The following is a 23,338-nucleotide window of genomic DNA, read 5'->3' as shown; positions in this document are numbered from 1 at the left end:
TGGGTGGACACAGGAAGCCAGGTATTTCATCCCATAATACCCTGCACTGCTATAAGATCTCGGTGCGGGGTCTGGCACTTTCTCTTTCTTCCCTCACCACCACCCGGTAACTTAGGGGAGATGTCTCCCAGCCTTGGGCCTGACTAGGCCCAAGGCCGAGGGGATGGGCAGTCTCAGATCTGGCCAGCTGAGACTAGCCTAGCAGAGGAGTGAGGGGGGTTAGCGGGGAAGAAGGAGCCCTGGGGGTCTTGGGTGTACCCTCAGGTGGGGATGGAATATTTCTGGTTGTGCTTTTGGGATTTCTTTTGTCACTGCGCTTCTGGCTCTCTGTAAGCATTCACCGCTTTCCATTTAAACTTTCCACCACTTTTGCAATCCGTTTGTCTGAGTTATTTTTTGCCCATGGTGGGGAGGGGTTCAGCCTCAACCCGTCACAGATGTATATGTGGGTAATGTAAGCTAGTGATTTGAGCTTTCTTACTAAGGGTGTTCATTTTGTCTGATGTAGGTGTTTTCCAACTGTCAGAGAAATGTAGCCTTTTTTTTTTATTTGCTCCAGAAAACATTCTTGGGCCTCTCCAAGTGATTCAGTCTGCAGCACATGCTGTGTTCTAGTGCTTTAAAATGAGAAAGAAAGCACTGCGTGGAGAGAGCCGCAGCTGCAAGACATCTGCTCTTTATATCAGTGACTCCTGCCATACCTCTGTCCCACTACAATACAAATGCTCTGCTGTGTCCCACTTGTTCTGAGACTCGGGAGTGATTTAATAATGGTACAAAGGTCATAAGGGACAGACAGCTTGAGTTCTTCATTAACAGTTGTTTGATTGAACCTATTTCATTTCCCCATGAGGTTTTGGTGGTGCACAGATGTAAAAGTCACCTTGGAATACCTGGAGGTTTGGTGGGGAGGTTGTTTTTTCTGTGCTAGGAGGGCTATACTTCACTGGATTCATAGCACCCTGGTGGAATCTAGAATATATTCTGAATATTGGGAAAGGAGCATATGAAGGAAAAGGATTTATTTATCTTTTGTATCTGAAAAAAAGTCTGTGTTTCCTTTCCACAGTAATCACCGCTCTTTATGTGATTTTATTTGCTCTGTTTCTCAATGTAGTGCACTTTGTCTTCTATTTTGCTTGGCAATAATCATCGTGCTCTAGTCAGCCTAAGGTGTTTAAAGACTGTTGACTGCCATAGTTCATGTGCATGTGACACTTAACATTCAACTGATTCCTGCAGGCATATGTTTACTGTCTCCTGTCTGCTGTTGCACATGTTTAGGTTTCTTTTCACTGCCTGAGACAAGAACAAAGAGCTCATTGCCATCACCTTATGATACTGGCATTAACATCCATTATCAGTTTAGTGCAGCAGTGCTAATTCAATAAAATGGGTATATTCCTGTATAAGGTATAATTAACTCCCTGCCACTTACGTAATTGAGTATAAGGTCTCAGGGAATCCAACAGACTGGATCATTTTGGAGCAGTGAAATTAGTCAAAATAACATTTTCTGAAGTCTCACACAAGTCTCCATGCATCAGGGTACCCAACTGACAAGCATTACATTTTTGTTGTGGTCAAATTATTCTGATACTGGCTTCCACAGGATTTCTTCCTTAATCCTCTGAAGCATATAAGCCTAGTCACTACAAGATGGGGGTTTCTGAGCTGTGTGATCGTTGTTGTGATCAAGACATTTCCTCTGAAAGTATTAACCTCTGATGCATTGTGATCTAATTGCTGCTGAAAGGTGACATTTCAGAAGACTATTTTAGTTAGAAAAACACTTGAGTCAGCTCAATTTTTGGTATCATGAACAACATTTTCTTGTTAATTATAAGCTTGACAGAAGACCATTGGAAGAAAAAATTAGCTGGAAAGTAATTTTACAGTGAGCAAACAGTTGCCTTTTTTAAAAAAAATATTAGTGTTGAAGAAAGTAGTTTTGACTGTTGCTGGGGTTTTAAGAATCTTTGTGTTAGCTGGGTCATGTTTTCCATATAGCATGTTGAGTAAAAAGCAAAGATAAGCAACTATGTGCTGAAAATTATTCCAAGTGGAAATGGCATGAGATTATGATACACAAATTCGTGAAGCATTCCATGTTTTTGGAGCTGGGGTTGTTTAGCCTGGAGAAGAGGAGGCTCAGGGGAGACCTTATTGCTGTCTACAACTACCTGAAGGGAGGTTGTAGCCAGGTGAGAGTTGGTCTCTTCTCCCAGGCAACCAGCACCAGAACAAGAGGACACAGTCTCAAGCTGCACCAGGGGAGGTTTAGGCTGGAGATGAGGAGAAAGTTCTTCACAGAGAGAGTTGTTAGCCATTGGAATGTGCTGCCCAGGGAGGCAGTGGAGTCACCATCCCTCAAGGTGTTGAAATGGGATTGGACGTGGCACTTGGTGTTGGGTGACATGTTGGACTTGGCACTTGGTGTTGGGTGAGAAGTTGGACTTGCTGATCTTTGAGGTCTCTTCCAACCTTATTGATTCTATGATAGTTTTAGGCTATGGCTTTAAAATTTTCCACAGATCTTGAACAGAAAGTAGTAAAATTTAAAGAAATCACTCTTGGGTATAAAAAGGAAAATAAAAATAATTCTAAACAATCCCAGTGGAAAGATATCTACCATAAGATTTAGTTCCAAAGACAATTTCTCTACCTTCTCGCTTCTTTGGGCTGGAAGATACTAACTTTCTGCTTCTGCTGGCTTCTGCTTGACTTTGGCTGCATTGTTTTGGCTAAGTCTGACTTGTTTGCTCCTTTCTCTTGTCCCTTTTTTTTTCTTTTTTGTACAGGGGGTGTAAGGGGGAGGCAGAGAGGGAGAAGCTAGTAGCTTCCCCTGGTCCTTGGCCAGGGGGGTTCTTGTGCTGTTTATTAATTGTAAATATCTGTAAATATTATAAATGCTGTATATTTTGTCCATACTCATTGCATTCCATTGTAGATTGTAGTTTTGCTTGTAAATACAGCTTCATTTGCTTCCAAATGGGCTGGTCTGGCAAATTTAATGTTGAGAGGGAGGGGGGGAATTTCCAACACACCAGAGAGGAAGAAGTGAAAGAAAAACAATCATCAACAGTAACCATGAACTGGCCTGTTTGGAGGGGTGTTCAATATTCTTTGTGGAGATGTGTTTTTCTTGTGGTCTCCGTTCTGTATGGAAGCTGGAGTCACATTCTATGATAAGCACAGTAATGGGGAAGTGTTGCAACCATTCACCCACCCTGGCTTTTTCCATTAAAAAACAAAAGGTTGAAATCCAGTGTACTACTTCTGGCACTCTTAGGGAACCTGATTAGTTTCTTTAATTAGAAAAATAACAGAGGAATATGTCTGTACCTGTGTGCTGTGGAGAATTTTCTAAGGCAGGTTGCTGATTTGGAGCATTGGCAATAGAGATGCGAAAGCTTATCAGTCTACTCGCAGAAAAGGACCAAGAATAAGCCATACCAACTGGTGGTTTGAGCCTTTACTAGGACCTAAGAGCTCAGATGGGGGCCAGGCTGAGAATTCCTCCACCGCTCCCCCCTCCTCTTTCCCAATAGAGAGGAAAAGAAAAGAAAGGAGCAAATCCACCAAGAAATAATTTGGATTCAGCTTGGAAGTAGAGAGGTAGAGAATTTTCTTTTAACAGTGTATATATATGTATATAACTATAACAGGTAGGGTTCACACGGGTAAGGAACAAGGATGGATGGGAAAATATGCAATACAAAACCAGTCCTTTGCAAAGGTGTGGGTGCAGCAGGGAGGACCACGTGGCAGAGAAGAAGGGAACCAGTGGCAGTCCTCATCTAGGCTAAAGGCAGGGGCCAAGAGAGCTAATGGCTGCAGTGTCCTCCTTTTTATAGCCTTGCTGGGCATGGAGGGAAAGTGGAACAGACTAACTTAGTTTTCCCAGGGGGAAAACCCTCTCCAGGGAGGGCAATGTTTTCACAAGCCCTCCCCCCACTGCTTCCAGGATGGGTGTAACCCATCACACCAACCAGAGCAGAGTGGTGGTGCTGCACAGGCCAGATGGCCCTGATGGAAGGGCTACCCTGCTTTTTTTTGCAAATTTAGAAAAGTTCATAATATTGTGAATCATCAGAGAGAAACAACAAGAGCAGTAAATAAATTTGTCTGCCTTTAATCTATGCATGCAAAATCCCAGGTTTGATTGCCAAGTCAAATATTAACCAAGTATGTGAATCAGAGATGTGACACAGAGCTAACCTGGATAAATCTGATTCTGCTTTAGTGCATCATAAGAAGTCTTTTTGAATCTTCCTTTTCTGTTTTCCTGTCTTATTCCAACTGTTCATCCTTCACCATGTTTACAACACATCCTCTATGAATAAAACCAATTTGCCTTTCTAGCATCCTTTGTATTTTTAGGGTAGGCTTATATCTCCATTTACTGGGTTGACTCCCTGTAGTGCCTCATGCTTGCTTATCTTCAGTCACTCTTCATTGCAAGCCTCACCCATCAGTGTCCAGAGCAATGCAGAGTCTGCCTATCCTATCCTATTCTGTAGAGAGCTCTTGCATGACTTGGAGTGCATCTACATGCCTCAGGCACTGGTGCTAAGTGGTTGTGAAACATGAAGCGTGCCTAGAACTGAAGACTGACAACAGCTAAAAATACTATTACAATTGGAAGGAAGGCTGTAAAACCCTGCTTGGCCTTCTAGGTAGTTGTGTGGGCTCTGTGGAATCCAAGTTCAGAACTTCTCTGCTATTTTAAATGAAAAATCAGTCTGAGCTTTCCCTTTTGCCCACTTTGGGTTTTTCCCTTTGTCATGTGTTGAGTTGAATGTGATGCCTCATGCCAGCTTCAAAATGAAAAGTGCTGGCTGGAGCAAAGTATTATGGGGCTTGAAGTTCAGATTGTAACATGAGAGGCTTCCTGTACTGGTTGCTGCTTTCGGGTTCCAGGTTTGGGGTATTGCTCTCTTGCACTGGGAGGTGAAGGGGGAGTTTGGGTTAGCTTGCTGGCTGGTGCTTTCTGCATTTTGCTATGCTTTCCCTTCAAAAAGGCTAAGGTAATTGTATGTCGCATTATCTCATTTTTGTCACTAAAGCTCTTTATCTCAACCCAGAGTTTTTTTGTGTTACCTTCTCTCACATCTGTGTTGGAGGGAAGCGGAGACTGTTAACCCCATTACATCATGTGTATTTGTGTTTGAGAAAGTAGCCCTGAAGCCTTCATGCCTTCATCTGTGTTTTGGCGCTAGGTCAGTTGTTGCTTGAACTGGGCAAGAGAGAGTTCAAGAAAAACACTGGAGTGTCAATAATATCCAGGTTGAGGTAGTGTGTGCTAAGAGCACATGCCTAACAGTAAGATTGTGGAGTATCTTTCTCTGGAGACTTTCAAAAGCTACCTGGATGAGTTCCTCTGAAACCTGATCTACTTGTACCTGCTTTAGCTGGGGAGGGTGTGGGGGTAGGGGTGGGTGGCTAGATGGTCTCTGGAGGTCCTTTCCACCCCCTGCTATTCTTTGATTCTGAACACATCCAGTAGGTGAAAAATGTTTTCTTGATTTTGATTTTAGTGAAAACTGTGGGAACTTTGAAGGCTGCAAGGAGTATCTAAGTGATCTCCAAGGTCTTTTTTTAAAGAGCAAGTTGATGAGAATGTTGTGACTGCTCAATAAATTTGGGTATTTTTCCAGCCATTGGGGCTTTTGACTTTCTGAATTTTTATTTGTCAGGTACCTGTTTGTATTACAACTTCGACAAGATATCCTGTCAGGGAAGTAAGTACTTTACTCTTGCAGCTGTAGTTTAAAGTATTTCTAATAGATCATCCCGTAGTGGTCTAAAATTTTACTTAAACTACAGGATCATCTAATTCTTTATGATAGTCATGCACAGGTCATAAACATGACTTACAGTTCCACATGGTTTTGGTTTGGCTTGGTTTTTCCTCTTTAGAATACAGAAATCTATGAGTTTGTGAGCATTGTGACTATATTATTGACGAACAGAATGAGTAAAGGCCTTTACTGGATTGACCAGGTGGTGGAAATGTATCAAAACAGCAAAGGGTATCCTGACTTCCATGACTTGAAAATGTAATTTGGGCTTGCCACATTTTTCAGTATGGTAGGCTAAAATTGGGGATGTACTCTCCGTACAGATCAAGCCTGCAAAAAGATTTTGTGTTTATAGTCTCATCCTGGCCAATAAACTCACACCTGTTCTATTTTTATTACAAGACACACAAAACCCCCTCAAAAACGTAAGTTCAAAAAGACAGTGTTGAATCAAAAATGGTTTCTGAGTTGATTCAATGTTGCTGCTATTAGTTTAAGCTTGTTTTAAGGTGGAGCATACCATGTGTCTAGTTAAAATGTACCCAGTTAGGAAATAATCATATAAAAGTAAAAATTAATTGTGTGTGTTTAATAGCTTGTAGAAGTTAATGTTTTCATTTCTTATGTCAGACTTCTGTTTAGCTTCATTGTAAGAGGAACTCACTGACAAAAAGGATATGCTTTTTATACCTTGATTTTTTTTCTTTCTCTTTTTAAGACTGAAATGCCCATACGAAACGGCTGTTGAATTGTCAGCTCTGTGTCTTCAAGGTAGGCAGTCTTTATGAAAGATGTTTGTCTCAATGTGTCTTTTCACCATTTGTTACTAGTGCCTTCTCATTGTTAGTATGTAAATCCCATTCTTTTATCAGAGGAGAAGAGTTTTTAGAGACCTCACTTTCCTGACTTCTCTCTGTTCATTACTTCTGAACTACAGTTGCCAAAAGTGGCAGAGCCTCAGAAGCATAGATAGCCAAAGGTTATGTGGAAGTTGGGGGCTGACCAAGGATAAAAGACTTCAAATAGCTATTTACTGAGGGAGAAGCTGTGTTGGCTGTGTAGTGTTACCACTTCAGCCTGAAGAGCCAGCTGGCCCTTCAGCACATGCTCTGTAGCAGATAGGTTCCTGCAGGTGTAGCTTCAAATACAGACTTGCTTCTGCCTGGACAGTCCTTGGGAGACCAAGCCTCTGCAGGCCTGGACACTGGAGGTAGTTACCAGGCAAGGAGGAAACAGGGCACCAGGTACCAGAGAGGAAGAACTAAGATTACTTATGTGCCAGGAACAAGGGTTGCAAGGTAGAAAATAAATAAAAATCCTAGGACACTATATTTTCCTGATTTATTACAGGAAAAGGTAATTTATTTGTTTCTTTGGTCTTTATTTATTGCTGCTAACATGTAAATAAAACCAGTAATTCCATTCCAGGAGATTTGTGTTGTGGATTGGAAGGAAAATTGTGTGATGAAGCTCAAACTGAGTTGTTGGATTTTTTTTTCTGGAAGGTAGTGTAGTGAACTGGCCCATTTCAGCCATACCAACAGCATAATTAATCAAAGTAAATAATACTGTTCCTGTTCTGCTGCTGGTTGGCAATGGCTCATGAAGTGCTTAGGCAAAGTCTTTTAGTTCAATACAACAGCAGAAATAATTTGTTGGTTCTAGATGGGCTAAAACTAGGAATTCAGCTCCAAACAGCAAAAGGTGTAAATCTTAACGCAGTGGGTTATTCTTCTGCACTAGCCCAGCACAGCTCTGATTGTTAGATGTGCAAAGTACTGCTCCAGGCAAACTCCATTTGTCATTCTGAGATGAAGAAAATCTGAAGAATTGTTGCTTCCATTTTCAAAGATAAAATCCCTGGTAACCTTACCCCTGATCTGGATAATAGAATGGCTCAGGTTGGAAGGGACCTCAGACATCATCTACTCCAGCCTTCCTGCCATGGGCAGGGACACCTCTCTCAGCTAGACTTGGTTGCTCAAGGCCTCATCCAACCTGGCCTTAAACACCTCCAGGGAGGAGGCAGCCACAACCTCCCTGGGCAGCATGTTCCAGATCTCGCTACCCTCACGCTCAAGAACTTCTTCAGTTCCAGTCTGCCTCAGCTTCAAACCATTCCCCCTTGTCCTGTCTCTAGACACCCACAGGAAAAGTCTCTCTGCAGTCTTCCTGCAGGATCCCTTCAGGAACTGGAAGGCAGCTCTAAGGTGCCCCTGGAGTCTTCTCCAGGCTGAACACCCCCAGCTCCCTCAGCCTGTTCCCGTGGCAGAGGTGGCTTCACCCTTGGACCAAGCTTGTGACCTTCCTCAGGCCTCACTCCAACATTTCTGTGTACTTCTGATGCTGGGAACACTAAAGAGAAGGAGATGATTTTCCTCTGCTGACAGACACCTCTCTCTCAGCAGCACAGGGTGTGGGTTCCCTTACTAAGCAAGAAGAACCAGGAAAAGAGTAATAGGTTGTTGCATTAACATGTTGGGTTACTTATCATACTATCAGTCAGGGTTGGAAGGGACCACAAGGATCATCTAGTTCCAACCCCCCTGCCATGGGCAGGGACACCCCACACTAGATCAGGCTGGCCAGAGCCTCATCCAGCCTGGGCTTAAACACCTCCAGAGATGGGGCCTCAACCACCTCCCTGGACAACCCATTCCAGGGCTTCACCACTCTCATGGTGAAGAACTTCCTCCTCACAGCCAGCCTGAATCTCCCCACCTCCAGCTTCATTCCATTCCTCCTAGTTCTATCACTCCCTGGTATTCTGAGAAGTCCCTCCCCAGCCTTCCTGTAGGCCCCCTTCAGATACTGGAAGGCCACAATTAGGTCACCTCGGAGCCTTCTCTTCTCCAGACTGAACAGCCCCAAATCCTTCAGTCTGTCCTCATAGGAGAGGTTCTCCAGCCCTCTGATCATCCTTGTGGCCCTTCTCTGGGCCCGTTCCAGCACGTCCATATCCCTCTTGTAATAGGGGCTCCAGAACTATGGTTACTCTGTAAATGTCATGAAATAGCCATCCATCATGTTTATAATGTCCCCAACTAGGTACCTAAACACTTCTTGACACTGGCTGTGGGAGCATGCTTTTCTACTTTTCTACTGTCTTTTTTCAGTTTAACTTTTCTGCTATTTTGACATCACACTACACTCCTTCAAAATTATTTAATTATTTCAGCTAGTGGGAGTTGGAGGAAATGTCTGTAATGTCCAATCTTGCCCCTTAGTGTGGCTTTCCTGTGAGAGAAGAAAAAGTTACAAATTCCTGTTTAGGGATTGGTACTCTTAAGTCCTCTAAAAGAAAACCTTTTTTTTCTTCATGGGTCAGCCTTTGCACTTCATACATTTTCATTATCAAGGAAGTTCTGTTTAAGTAATTTTCTTAGTTTCAAACAGCAGTTTCCAAGGATGGCATTTTATGTGAATCACCTGTCAAACAAAAACTGTTGGTTTGTTGAAGGAATGTCTGTAGCAAATAACATCAATTTACAGTATAGAATAGAATAGAATTAACCAGGTTGGAAAAGACCGTCAAGATCATTGAGTCCAACCTATCACCCAACACCATCTAATCAACTAAACCATGGCACCAAGTGCCTCATCCAGGCTCTTCCTAAACACCTCCAGTGATGGTGACTCCACCACCTCCCTGGGCAGCCCATTCCAATGGCCAGTCTCTCTTTCTTCCTAACATCCAGCCTAAACCTCCCCTGGCACAGCTTGAGACTGTATCCTCTTTTTCTGTTGGTGGTTGCCTGGGAGAAGAGAGCAACCCCCACCTGGCTACACCCTCCCTTCAGGTAGCTGGTGACTTGTGAAGCATAGACATAATTGTGTGCTTCATTTAGGGATGATCTACAGAAAGATTGTAAGCACACTTGAATCATCACTGTTAGAATGAGTTTTTAACTCCCTCATTAGTCTTGAGTGGCTTTTGTATTTAATCAGACACACTTTTGAAACTGCTAGTTAAACCCAAAATGAAGACTTTATCTCAGATCTCCAGTTTTAAGCACAAGACATTTTCATGGGACACAGTACAAACTTGTTTTTCCTCCTTTCTGTGTAAAAGAATCAACAATATATTTACAGATAAACATGGATTTCCAGCTTTCAAAAAACTTCCTTGGAAACTTCCTTTTAAAAATGTCTCCCAGTTTCTGCAAGGTCTACTAAAGATCATGGTTATTGTGTGTCCCCTGCCTTTTCTCTCTGTTAAACAGTAAGGAAATCTCCCATGTTTTTCCTAGATGATTTTCAACACACCAAACTCCAGTTTCTGACTTTTTTTTACCCTGAAGTCTTCCTTACTAGTGGATGTGTTTGTGGCTCCCTCTCACAAACTGGAGACTGGACTGCCAGTAATTCCTGGCAACATCTGAGTTGAATAGGCTTCCAACTCAGATGAAGCAGCAGCAGAGCTGAGCTATCTCTTAAGAAAGAAAGAATACTGTAATTCATCATGGAAGATTACTGTTTAAAAGAAAAAAATGTGAAGCAGTTACTGGAAACAAAGTCAATCTGTTTAGTATCCTCAGGAATGCTAAATGTTTGAGCAAAGAAGCTCAAGTGCTCAAAACCACCTAGTAGGTGTATCTATCAGTCAACAACTTGCATTTTGAATGGAACTTCTGTGTTCTAATGCATCCTGCTATGTATTTTTGAAGACTGGGAGTGAATTAAATTTTGCAGCTGCAGCATGTAAAAACGCCCTGAGACAGTGAAATGTTTTCTTGAAATTGATCTCTATGCTTGTGGGTTGTTTGTTTGTTTGTTTGTTTGGTGGTTTGGTTTTGGTTTTGTGGTAGTAGTCATCAAGAAAAACCAACTGAGTTAAACCTGGCTTGGAATAGCATCATATGCCAAGTGCCGTGTGATATTTCTGCCAGTGATGTTTATCTCAGTCCTGAGGCAGTGACATTGCAATCTCTTTGTATAGCTGAGAGATTCCAGCAGTAAAGCATGCTGCACACGTAGCAGTTAAGGGTGTCAGCCACTGAGATGCTCAGCACTTGCATATCCTGCTGAGTTCAGTAAAGTATGCAAGACTTTTGCTCCTAGGACAGAAGATACCAGGCCCTAAGCAGGGAAGAAACAATAAATAAATAGAAAGTAGCATCTAAATTATGTTAATGCTTGAGTATTTCTTTCCTTAAAAAGGGAGGCCATCCAGAGGGACCTTGACAGGCTGGAGAGGTGGGCATAAACCAACCTCATGAGGTTCAACAAGACCTAGTGCAGGGTCCTGCATTTGGGTCGAGGCAATCCCAGGCACAAATCCAGGCTGGGCAGTGACTGGCTGGAAAGTCACTGGAGGAGAGAGTCTTGGGGGTGCTGGTGGACGAGAAGCTCAACATGAGCTCTCAATGTGCACTTGCAGCCCGCAAAGCCAATCAGATCCTGGGCTGCATCAGGAGAAGTGTGGCCAGTAGGTCGAGGGAGGTGATCCTCCCCCTCTACTCAGCTCTGGTGAGACCCCACCTGGAGTACTGCATCCAGTTCTGGAGCCCCTATTACAAGAGGGATATGGAGGTGCTGGAACATGTCCAGAGAAGGGCCACGAGGATGATCAGAGGGCTGGAGAACCTCTCCTATGAGGACAGACTGAAGGATTTGGGGCTGTTCAGTCTGGAGAAGAGAAGGCTCCGAGGTGACCTAATTGTGGCCTTCCAGTATCTGAAGGGGGCCTACAGGAAGGCTGGGGAGGGACTTCTCGGAATATCAGGGAGTGATAGAACTAGGAGGAATGGAATGAAGCTGGAGGTGGGGAGATTCAGGCTGGCTGTGAGGAGGAAGTTCTTCACCATGAGAGTGGTGAAGCCCTGGAATGGGTTGTCCAGGGAGGCGATTGAGGCCCCATCCCTGGAGGTGTGTAAGCCCCAGCTGGACGAGGCTCTGGCCAGCCTGATCTAGTGTGGGGTGTCCCCACCCATGGCAGGGGAGTTGGAACTAGATGATCCTTGTGGTACCTTCCAAACCTTATGATACTTAATCTGAATCTTAAGGCACCGCTGTGGTTTAAAAAATAAACCAAACAAACACCATAACTTTATCACAGATTTCTTGACAAAGAACATCTTTGTGTATTGACAAAACAGTAATGCAAGACGCGTGCAATAGAAGGGGAAAGTCCTTTTAGACTCAAAAGAATGACCTCATTGTAATGGAAGTTTCTGAGTAACTTCTTCTGAAAATTTAGTGCATTGATTTTTAAGCTTTATTTTCTTTAAATGCCTAAAAAAATCTGAAGAAGTGGCTTTAGTTAGGCTGGTTTAATGCCACCATTCTTGGATATTAGAATTCTGTACAATAACCTTACACTGCTCCTGCAAATGCCTTGACTTTTGCTGTAAACTGTGTTTTGAGTTTCTTGGAGTGGGGAGGGATGGTTAACTTAGACTTCTGGCACAAGTGCATTCTTTTACAACATACTTAGATGCTGTCATTGTCTTAGTGGCGATTATGGATAATCCTGGTTTTAACTTTTCGATTCATTGATTGCAGCTGAACTGGGAGAGTGCGAGCTCCCAGAGCACACACCAGAACTCGTGTCTGAATTCAGGTTTGCACCAAACCAGACTGAAGCAATGGAATTTGACATTTTTCAGAAATGGAAAGAGTGCAGGTAGGATACTTACATGGCAGTGGTGTCTCTAGCAACAGGAGGTTTTCTTCTCTTCCAGAGTCAAATATGTCCACAAGAACCCTTTCAGCAGACATGAAACCATTATTATGTTTGTCAGTTGAGAAGTATTGTAAATATGCCTTGAGCCTTCCCCTCCCCTAGAAATGGCAAGCAGCAATTTAGGAAAGGTTGGTAGAGTGAGTTTTTACTTTTTTTTTTTTTGTTGTTTTTTTCTTTAAATAATTTCATAATATTTTGTGCAGTCATATCTTTCTCCAGTTTATATTTTAAAAAATTCTCTCCTCCTTTTGCACATGCCCACACAAAGGTTTGTGTTCAGGGTGGTGGCAAACTCTTTTTGCTGTCTTGTGTTAATAAATATGGTAGGCCTCAGTGATGCTGTCTTACCTGAACTGTCATTCTTATTGACAGTTTTAGATCTTTCTAAGTTTTCATTCCTCTTACTCATTTTCATTTGAAGGGAAGAGGGTAAAAGCATAAGCTAAGCTTTAAATACCATGTAGTGTCACTAAGCTTGAAGGACCAAAGACAAGGGTTAGGGGAATGAATTGTGATTCTGCTAAGATGGACAAAAACATCATGCCATAAAGCATAAATAAATATTATGTTCTTAGGGGAAAGAGCCCGGCGCAGGCTGAATTGTGCTACTTGAACAAAGCTAAATGGCTAGAAATGTATGGTGTAGATATGCATGTAGTTAAGGTAAGATACATTTATTTTATTCATATTTGGTCCCTGCCTTGGTGTGTGTTAGTCCCTCAGGGGTGTCCTTATTGTGGTGTGAATTGCCTTGTGGACCATGATCCCTCAGAAGTACCTCCCTTTTGCAAGCTTCCTCCCAAGAGTGCATCTCTAGCCATGCGTCCTACAGTGTCCCTTTCAGTATTACTAAGGTTGGAAGAGACCTCAAAGATCATCAAGTCCAACCGTTCACACAGACCTCATGACTAGAGTAGGGAGGACACTACTGCCCACTGCAGGCTTGAACTCACGACCTTCCCATTTCCATGTGTGTTTTCCCATATCCCTCAGGTTTTTCCCATAGTGTCTCCTTCCCCTGGCAGCTGCTGTTTGCTCTAAAATGCAGGTGAACAAAAGTGTGGGCTCACCTGAGTTTAATAGCACTCATCTGGGTGCAGTCTTGGTACAGAGTGGTTTCCACGGGCATCAGAGTCATCTGGGGCAGCACACAGCCTCCTCCCACACCCTGCAGCCTCCAGTTTCAAAATCCTGCCAGTTTGCCCCCAGTACAGCTGCATATTCTCCTGCTCTGTAATGTTAAAAAATAAAAAAACTCTGAAACTTACTTAGTTTAAAACCTGGGGATTTTGACATATTAGTGAGATTTGCACTAATAATGACATATCAATTATTGATTCTGTGCTTGCTTGCAGGGAAGAGATGGTTGTGAATATGCTCTTGGACTGACACCAACAGGCATATTGATCTTTGAAGGAGCCAACAAAATAGGCTTATTCTTTTGGTAATTTGATGTTGTGTTATATTCCTTTGTGTTAAAATGCTAAAATGTTAAACTGTTTCTCCTTCATGTAATGAGACCTTGGCTATCTTTTGTAATGGGGGTGCTGGTTGATGGTAGGTGGAACATGAGCCAGCAGTGTGCCCAGGTTGCCAAGAAGGCCAATGGCATCCTGCCCTAGATTAGGAACAGTGTGGCCAGCAGGAGCGGGGAAGTTATTCTGCCCCTGTACTCAGCACTGGTTAGGCCATACCTAAGGTACTGTGTCTAGTTCTGGGCCCCTCAGTTTAGGAAAGAATTTGAGTTGCTGGAAAGTGTCCAGAGAAGGGCAACAAAGCTGGGGAGGGGTTTGGAGCACAGCCCTGTGAGGAGAGGCTGAGGGAGCTGGGGTTGCTTAGCCTGGAGAAGAGGAGGCTCAGGGGAGACCTTCTTGCTCTCTATAACTACCTGGACGGAAGTTGTAGCCAGGAGGGGGTTGGTCTCTTCTCCCAGGCAACCAGCACCAGAACAAGAGGACACAGTCTCAAGCTGTGCCAGGGAGGTTTAGGCTGAATGTTAGAAAGAAGTTCTTCATAGAAAGAGAGATGTGCCATTGGAATGGGATGCTCAGGGAGGTGGTGGAGTCACCATCCATGGAAGTGTTTAAAAAGAGCCTGGATGAGGCACTTAGTGCCATGGTTTAGTTGATTAGATGGTGTTGGATGATAGGTTGGTGATGACCTCAAAGGTCTTATCCAACCTGGTTAATTCTGTATTCTGAATCTACAAGGTTAAAATATAAAGGTGAAATCTCAAGGTAAATTAGCCTGGTTAGAAGTATTGTTCTCAAATATTAAATACTAGTTGAAATATAGTCACTCTTCATGGAAATTGCACAATTCTAGAAGTGTTTGAAGATTAAAAATCCCCCGTACATTTGGAGGGATAGTCCCAGAGTAGAGGTTTAAGGCTTTACCTGGAGTCCAAAAGCCCAAATGGTAACAGATGTAGATTCCCTCCCCCTCTCCCTTTCCTGGTAAGATAAAGCAAATTATGCAGGAGAAAGGAGATGATCATGAAAGAAGTGGTCTGGAATCAGTTTGGAATTTAAAAAGGTAGGTTTTTTACAAAAAAAAAAAAAAAAAAAAATATATATATATATTTAACAGGGAAGGTTTCAAAGGTATATGGTGAAGAGAAAAATATACAAAACTAGGCCCGGCTGGCATTAGATTCCCTTGATGGAAATGGATTCAGTTCTTTAGAAAAAGTGAATGCAGCATGGAGGACCACATAGTAGATGCAGGAAGCAGGAGCAGTACGGGCCCTTCTGTCAAGTAGAGTAGAATAGAATAGAATAGAATAGAATAGAATAGAATAGAATAGAATAGAATAGAATAGAATAGAATAGAATAGAATAGAATAGAATAGAATAGAATAGAATAGAATAGAATAGAATAGAATAGAATTAACCAGGTTGGAAGAGACCTTTGAGATCATCAAGTCCAACCTATCACCCAACACCATCTAATCAACTAAACCATGGCACTAAGTGCCTCATCCAAGCTCTTTTTAAACACTTCCATGGATGGTGACTCCACCACCTCCCTGAGCAGCACATTCTCTCTTGCTGGGAAGAATTTCTTCCTAACATCCAGCCTAAACCTCCCCTGGCACAGCTTGAGGCTGTATCCTCTTGTTCTGTTGGTGGTTGCCTGGGAGAAGCGACCAACCTCCCACCTGGTTACAACCTCCCTTCAGGGAGTTGTAGAGAGCAATAAGGTCTGCCCTGAGCCTCCTCTTCTCCAGGCTAAGCAACCCCAGCTCCCTCAGCCTCTCCTCATAGTAGTTGATGTGCAGGGGAAAGAAAGAGAAGTAAAAGTTTTCTACCCTTTTTATAGGCTTGCTGGACAGGGAAGGGGGAGTGGAATACACTACCTTTGACCCAGGGGGACCCCTCCTCCTGGGAGGTGGAAAAAAAGCCAACCAACTCTCTGCCCACCTGGATCAAGTTTCTTTTGTCCACCTGGGGGCTGGGTTCTTATCAGCGCCCATCAAGGATGGGTGTAACCCAGCACACTGAAGTTATAAAATACCACCTTTCCATTAATTTTCTTTTTGCTTCTTGTGTTTAGGCCTAAAATCACAAAAATGGACTTTAAAAAGAGCAAACTAACATTTGTGGTTGTAGAAGATGATGAACAGGTAACTTTCTCCTGTTACTTGGACCTGATCCAACACAGTGTGGTGTGTGCTCAAGCTGGTAATATCCCAAGGAAGCCTCAGCACACTGTTGGCCCAGGCTGTATTTCTCCTACAAAAGGACAGCAGTGTCATGCATGCCAACTTCCCAAGCTTTTGTTTCTGCATCTAGGGCAGAGAGCAAGAGCACACGTTTGTTTTCCGGTTAGACAGTGCCAAAACCTGCAAACACTTGTGGAAGTGCGCAGTGGAGCACCACGCTTTCTTCAGGTTGCGAGCCCCAGCAAGCAGTAAATCCAGTCGATCCGACTTGATCAGGCTGGGATCACGCTTCAGATTCAGGTATTTATCAGAGTAGCAGTGACGTATTTCTGTTCCTACAAAGGAGCAGGCACGGCAGCCTGCAGAAGGCAGTAATTAACTTCATTTCTGTGTTTCAAGTGGGCGAACAGAGTATCAAGCAACGCACGGTACAAGATTACGCAGGACTAGTACCTTTGAGAGGAGGCCCAGCAAGAGATACCCTTCTCGAAGACATTCAACTTTTAAGGGTAAATGTTTGTCTATGTGTTCACTGAGCCAGCCATGCAAGTAACCTGTTAACCCATAGAAGTAACATATCCAAGCAGAAAATCCGTACCACAGTGTAAAAATGAAAGTGTATCGTGCCACCTGAAACATAGGCATGTATGTGGGGTGGTGTTTTTCTCCAAAGTCAGAGTCTGTTGTTTGCTTCTGCTGTTGTTCATTTCCGTCTGCTCTTACTTTGTCTGTCCCCCACCTGTGGAGGAGATTGTTATGGGTTATTTCATTGCCCTCTTGAGGGCAATGAAAGAAAGGTTGCATCAAACTAAACGTGGGAAAGCATGGAACGCTTTCTTTGAAGGAAGTGTGTTTGTCCTGTAAAGTGGGGCAGTGTACAAAAGCCTTGCTGGCTTGCTTATCTGGTGAGATAGTTTTAGGGTCACTGAGCAGTCTCATTGTGCAATTATTGCTGCTTTCCTGACTGCTACTCACCTATCTAGACTCTGACCTTAACTGACTTTTGCTGGGAGCAGAAATGGAATGACAGGGAGTTGTTTTCCTTTGTGGTTTCACCGCTTGTCCTTCAAAGCTTAAGCTGAGCTTGTTCTTCTGTGTAGAAAAACCTAGGAAACAAGTGTTACAAGACAACTGCCTTTAAATGATACGCTGTTTGAGTCAGGAGATAGAGCTGCTGTATGCAGCAGGGTGTGCTGACGTTCCCTTAGGATGTCTTTGCATTTCTAGAATACGAACCTCCATCAGTTCCATGAAGAGTCCTTGTGGCATTATGAGGCACTTCTCTCTCTCTCTCTCTCTCTCTCTCTCTCTCTCTCTCTCTCTCTCTCTCTCTCATGTACAACAGGGGGAAAAGTCTGGCAGGCAAACATGCTTTCTAGAAGCTTTAAACCCACCCCCTCCTTGCATTGTACATGTCAAGTTATTATGGAAATGCATAATGATTACATTTGTTAAATACAGTGAGATACAGGAGAGTCAATTAAATGGTAAGTGGAGGTGATTTCATAAGCAGGAGAATGGATTATTCTGGTATTACAACAACAGGATCTGTCAGACCTGCAGGTTTACACCTTGGGTCTTAATGCTTTCACACTTAGGTCTGTGAGACCAGAAAGAAGAGAGAAAGTGTGGCTTATTCTCAGTTTAGTTCTCTGTGCATAGCAGACAGCCAGAACTTCTGTCACACCCAGATGATCTCCCTCCAGAGTGTTCAACAGCATGTTTATTTAATCTGAAAACTCCCTTTAGATTGTCTTTCACATATCTCTTGGTCATTAAGACCTGTACCTAGTGGCAGTCCTCAAGTGTTGCATTCTCTGCTAGCTCCAGTCTCTTTGAGACTCTACAGTGCCTCATTACATTTGTCCTCCACTTTCTACATTCAGCAGACTTGAATTTTCAGCTGTATCACACAGCAGTTTTTCAGTGCTCTTGAAAAATAGTGCTGTTTGTAAAGAAGAAGAAATGATAAATCAAAGTCACTCAGCTGCCTTCTTCACTGTTCTTTCCAGCCTGTCCAAAGCATAAGCCAAGACCTTGTTGGACAAGATTCCTGTGTTCCCTGTTTATGGGGATTTTAGCCCACCATTGTTCGCTATAATAAGGCACAGACCACTGGCAGCTTCAGGATTACTCTGGTTTCTGTAAGACACAAAGTTTTTGCAAGAGGTAGCTTATTATTTCCAAGGGACTCGATGGTGTTGACATGGTAGCTACAGCCAGATGACAAAAGGAGTGTTCTGTTTGTGCAGAACTTATTCAGCCAGAAGTCCTTCTTTTGTGACATTTAGGAAGAATACTTCTGTTTGCTGTCATTTTTGATGGACTTTGAGTCTTGGAGGAGTAGAGGGAGGTTTGTTTCCTGCCTCATACTTTATATACTCACACGGGGATTGCAGGAAGCCCAGGGCTGCACTTGCAATTCTTATGTATTTGTGCAAATGTGTCTCTGAGGATTTTCTTAGGCTGTTGTGTCACAACCCAATAAAAATAGCTGTAAAATGACTGATATTTCACAAGTCATAAGGTTTTTTCATTTATCTTAAGGTTTTCTTCTTTGTTTCTTTTTAAGCAAACAATCCTGTGAAAGCAGCACAGCTGTGGTAAGTAACTGCCCAAGATCTTTCTACCTATCAGTTGCTGTTGTTGAGCAAAAAGGATTCTGAAGACCACTGGTCCAAAGAGCTTTTGTTGAAACAAATTCTCTGGTGCAGGATTAATTGTTTTGGGATGTCTCATGAAGCACCAGAGTCTTCATGGAGACTGCCCTATGACACTCCAGTGCTTCCATTTTTTTTCTTTTGGTGTTTGAAATCAGGCTGAAGTAGAACATTTCCTTTCTGTGCACTGCTGTTGTACTAACTTATTTAGTGTTATTTCATAAATGTTGAGACTGACATAAATGTTGAGAGGAGACTTAGAGGGGACCTTATCACTCTCTACAGCTACTTAAAAGGAAGTTGTAGTCAGGTGGGGGTCAGGTTCTTCTCCCAGGCAACTTGTGACAGGTCAAGAGGGCATGGTATGAAGCTGCGCCAGGGCAGGTTTAGGTTAGATATTAGGAAGCACTTCCTCACAGAAAGGCTGATTAGGCCCTGGACTGCTCAGGGAGGTGGTGAAGTCACCATCACTGGAGGTCTCTAAGAAAAGATTAAATGTGACACTTGGCATGGTTTAGCTGATGGTGGGGTGTTAGGTCGTAGGCTGGACTTGATGATCTCAGAGGTCTTTTCCAGCCTCAATAATTCTGTGATTCTGTTGCTTCATAAATGTAAAACGAAGAAACATATTTTGCACCCCTCTTTGGTGTACTGTGATTCCTATGGGGTATACCTTCATAGTATCATAGTATCAGTCAGGGTTGGAAGGGACCACAAGGATCATCTAGTTCCAACTCCCCTGCCATGGGTGGGGACACCCCACACTAGATCAGGCTGTCCAGAGCCTCATCCAGCCTGGGCTTAAACACCTCCAGGGATGGGGCCTCAACCACCTCCCTGGACAACCCATTCCAGGGCTTCACCACTCTCATGGTGAAGAACTTCCTCCTCACAGCCAGCCTGAATCTCCCCACCTCCAGCTTCATTCCATTCCTCCTAGTTCTATCACTACCTGATATCCTGAGAAGTCCCTCCCCAGCCTTCTTGTAGGCCCCCTTCAGATACTGGAAGGCCACAATTAGGTCACCTCGGAGCCTTCTCTTCTCCAGACTGAACAGCCCCAACTCTTTCAGTCTGTCCTCATATGAGAGGTGCTCCTTGAATAAAATATTGATGTCATTAAGAGTCTGAATTTTATTTCACTGTAATACTTCCCTGAAGAGTAAAACCCTGAAGTACAGGAAATGTTGACATAGCTTTTGTGTAACCAGTATGGCTAATTATTATTTTTTTTCTTTCCTTAGTGCTAAAAATACACCTGAAGTCCATAACTACCAGGTAAGAGCATAACAGTTGTTAAGGAGAGTATTGTCATTTTCCTGTTTTTGCTGTCTATAATTAGTACAGCTACTTTTTCTTACTCTAAGGTGAGACACTGAGGTGTTTCAGAAATAAACAGCATCACACTGGGAGGTAAAGGGAAACTGGGGAGAGTGTGTTCCTCCATGTTCTTGTATACTCTGCAAGCTGAATACACTCTGTTTGCCCCCTTCCATTTTCTTTCCCTGAGAAAGAGAAGGAAAGGTGAAAACCTTTGGGACTGTGAAGAGGCCCACTGGAGACTGCTTTGTGAATAAGCTTTTGTCTAGAGCAGCCTCTCCCACTGAATGACCCTTGACCACATGTTCAAAGTTCCAACTGTCTCCCTCATCACAACATTTAAGGAGTGAATCACTAATCAAACGTTTGTTTGTTGGTTCTTTCTTAACCAAGCTCCTTTATACACTTAAGGGGAAAACTTACCTTTTTTTTACCTGTGATGCTAGCGGTCAGTGTTGCTGGTGAAGCAAGCTGTGCCTTCATCCAAACTGTGTGCATGAGAACCTAGTCTTAACACTTTATTTTATTAAAAGCCTCACTAGTGGTTTTTGTTTCACTGGTTACACTTCAAGGTCCAATGCATATGAGAGAGAAATATTGCCACCAAGATAGGTGGCCTTCTGAAGACTGCAATTCTAATAGTCAACCTTTCTCATTCTCCACCTTTGATTAAAAGTGACATTCTTCGGATGTGCTTTCTAGGAGAAACACTGTGTGCCAGAGATAGCAATTCTCTTTTTATTTTCCCATGAATGTGCCCTAGCAAGCAAGTCCATTGCCAAGAGGTCTCGTGTATGTGCTCAGTGGCATGAGATATGGTCTGAAACAGTGGGGAGCGTGTTCCTCATGACCCCAGGAAAATAAAAATATAAAGCTATGAGGGAGCTTTTATATTATTTCTTTAACCAGGCTCAATGTTTTCACTTGCAGGCACAGTATCATGCTAATATACATCCTGGTCAGCCACACTGGCATCCACATACACCTGTGAATGTGAGGTAAGCAGTCTTCACTTTGTGAAAAAAGATAATTACTTCTTTCTTAATCTCTTGGCATGAAGCTTTGGTGCAGGTATTGGTTAATTTTCTACACATGAAACTCAAGTTTCAGTTTCTAAATCACGTCTGTGCTTGCGATTTAGAGGCAGCATTAAATACTTTCTATTTTAGATTTTGCTTTGGAATGCCACAATCTCCTTGACAAATCAACCTGAAAAGATGTTTTTCATTCAGAATTTGAAATGCAATTTGAAATACAATAGGGAATAAATTGCATGGAAAAGATAACCGGTGGCTTCTATAAAACTAAGGGCAGTTTGATCAGTATTGATTTCATAAGACAGGGAAAAAAAGTCCACCTTTCAGGATAAACTTCAGTTATGAGTGAACAGGTTCTTGCATTGCAGCACTTTCCCCATCTTCTTCAGAAATGTGTATGGAAAAATAAAATTAATGAAGTGATGACAATGAGTTATGAGAACTGTTTCCCCAAAATAGTCCTGTAAGTGGTATGCTACTATCTGCTAACCTTGTAACTAGTAATGAGACAAAGTGAGTGGAAAGAACTTTTGGAACAAATTCAATTCAAATTAGAGCCAGCTGGGTGGAATGCACAGGGGAGGCGTGCACCTGCTGGTGGATACGTGCCTGTGCATGCCCACGTGACAAAAATCAGCTGCTGTTCTATCCTGATTTAAAAAGCATAGTAATAATATTTTTAGATTTCATTAGTTTTTTTAGGCAAAAATTACTGCCTTGATTGAAAAATGCTGATGCCCTCATGATCATTCCTATTCATCTTAGGTTTCTATATTCTTACATCAGGTTACATAAGTTTTGTTCTTAGTGTAGGCAGGCTCTGGAGATGAGTCTGATCTTAAAATGGGTGAAAAGATAATTTGGTCCAAGTTTAAGTCTAGGAATGCAAAATAAAGGCAAGTATGTGGTTGGAAATACTTACTAGTCAGAGGAGCAGGCATACTTGTTGTCACCTCAAAATTCCTAGCATACAACAGTAAAGTAGATACTGAACTTATGCTAGAAACAGACTTCAGATTGGTTAATTAATTTTACCTGTACTTGATATTCAAGATTCTTCCTGGTTTTAGGGTTTCCTTGTCTACTTAACTGTGTGCAGTTAAAAAATCTATGATTTAATGTTGCCAAGAGCCACTGCCAAGAGAGGTTAATGATTTTACAAATTGCTTGGAGCTGTGCTGAAATTTTTATAGAGATTTCTTCATTTATGATACTAGTCTGTAACATTTAAAATCAAATAGTTCACCCTGCAGCAGGGTGGTATTAGAAATAAGCACAATAATGTATTGTTATCTGTGTAGGCAACCCTTTCACTGCCTAGGAAAAGATTAAGGTCAGGGAAATATGAACAGCGTTGGTTTTTTTATAGCTGGGCCTGTGAGGCTAAAAATTATACTTAAAAGCTCAGTTGTGCAAGCTTCATAGAAAAGGTGATCAGAATTTTTGTCCCAGTTAGGTAATCATTCTTAAATATGTAATTCAAGTGGAAACTTCAAGTTATTCCAATTTGGAGACAGAGTGGAAGGGCTGACATTTAACATCTTGGAGAGTTTGATATGAGAAAGCTTGATCCATCCATCTGCAATCAAAGCACAGATGCAACAAATGCTTTCTGTTGGTCATGCATGGCCAGGATGAACCAAGGGCTGGAATTCAATTTTATATGAATAAATACATGTTATATGTGTTTTATGTCAAATAATTAGTGAAATAGAATGTGGAGTTGTGTCTCAGTCTTCGTAAAATCCATTCATTGAAGTGGTTTATAGTTGCTTTTCAGTCTTCTTACAAAATTACTTCCAATTAGCAGTGATTATTGTATAACATAAGAATATTCCCAAAGGAAGGTAGTCTTCAGCTGCTTATATTTACAGAATACAGAATTAACCAGGTTGGAAAAGACCTTTGAGATCATCAAGACCAACCTATCACCCAACACCATCTAATCAACTAAACCATGGCACCAAGTGCCTCATCCAGTACAATTTTGAAGACTTCCAGTGATGGTGACTCCACCACCTCCCTGGGCAGCACATTCTGAGGGCCAATCTCTCTTTCTGGAAAGAACTTCTTCCTAACACCCAGCCTAAACCTCCCCTGGCACAGCTGGAGACTGTGTCCTCTTGTTCTGGTGCTTGTTGCCTGGGAGAAGAGACCAACCCCCACCT

General features: G+C 42.5%; 1 protein-coding gene across 2 annotated transcripts in view; it reads left to right on the top strand.

Moving 5' to 3' along the window:
• EPB41L4B (erythrocyte membrane protein band 4.1 like 4B) overlaps positions 1-23,338 on the top strand; it is a 227,783-nt gene that overhangs the window by 92,047 nt on the left and 112,398 nt on the right. For both annotated transcript variants that reach the window (XM_068147428.1, XM_068147427.1), the window contains exons 5-15: positions 5,700-5,744; positions 6,523-6,575; positions 12,309-12,429; positions 13,065-13,152; positions 13,845-13,933; positions 16,045-16,114; positions 16,284-16,453; positions 16,553-16,662; positions 18,726-18,756; positions 20,058-20,091; positions 21,064-21,131. In XM_068147428.1, the coding sequence (XP_068003529.1) occupies positions 5,700-5,744; positions 6,523-6,575; positions 12,309-12,429; positions 13,065-13,152; positions 13,845-13,933; positions 16,045-16,114; positions 16,284-16,453; positions 16,553-16,662; positions 18,726-18,756; positions 20,058-20,091; positions 21,064-21,131 (879 nt within the window). The remainder of the gene's footprint in view (positions 1-5,699; positions 5,745-6,522; positions 6,576-12,308; positions 12,430-13,064; positions 13,153-13,844; positions 13,934-16,044; positions 16,115-16,283; positions 16,454-16,552; positions 16,663-18,725; positions 18,757-20,057; positions 20,092-21,063; positions 21,132-23,338) is intronic.

Source organism: Melanerpes formicivorus, unplaced genomic scaffold (genome assembly GCF_026170545.1).
Source record: "Melanerpes formicivorus ecotype bairdi unplaced genomic scaffold, bMelFor1.0.p_v2 SCAF_15, whole genome shotgun sequence".
Taxonomy (NCBI): Eukaryota; Metazoa; Chordata; class Aves; order Piciformes; family Picidae; genus Melanerpes; species Melanerpes formicivorus.
The sequence above is the reverse complement of the archived record's forward strand: the minus strand, read 5'-3'. Positions and strand labels throughout refer to the sequence as shown.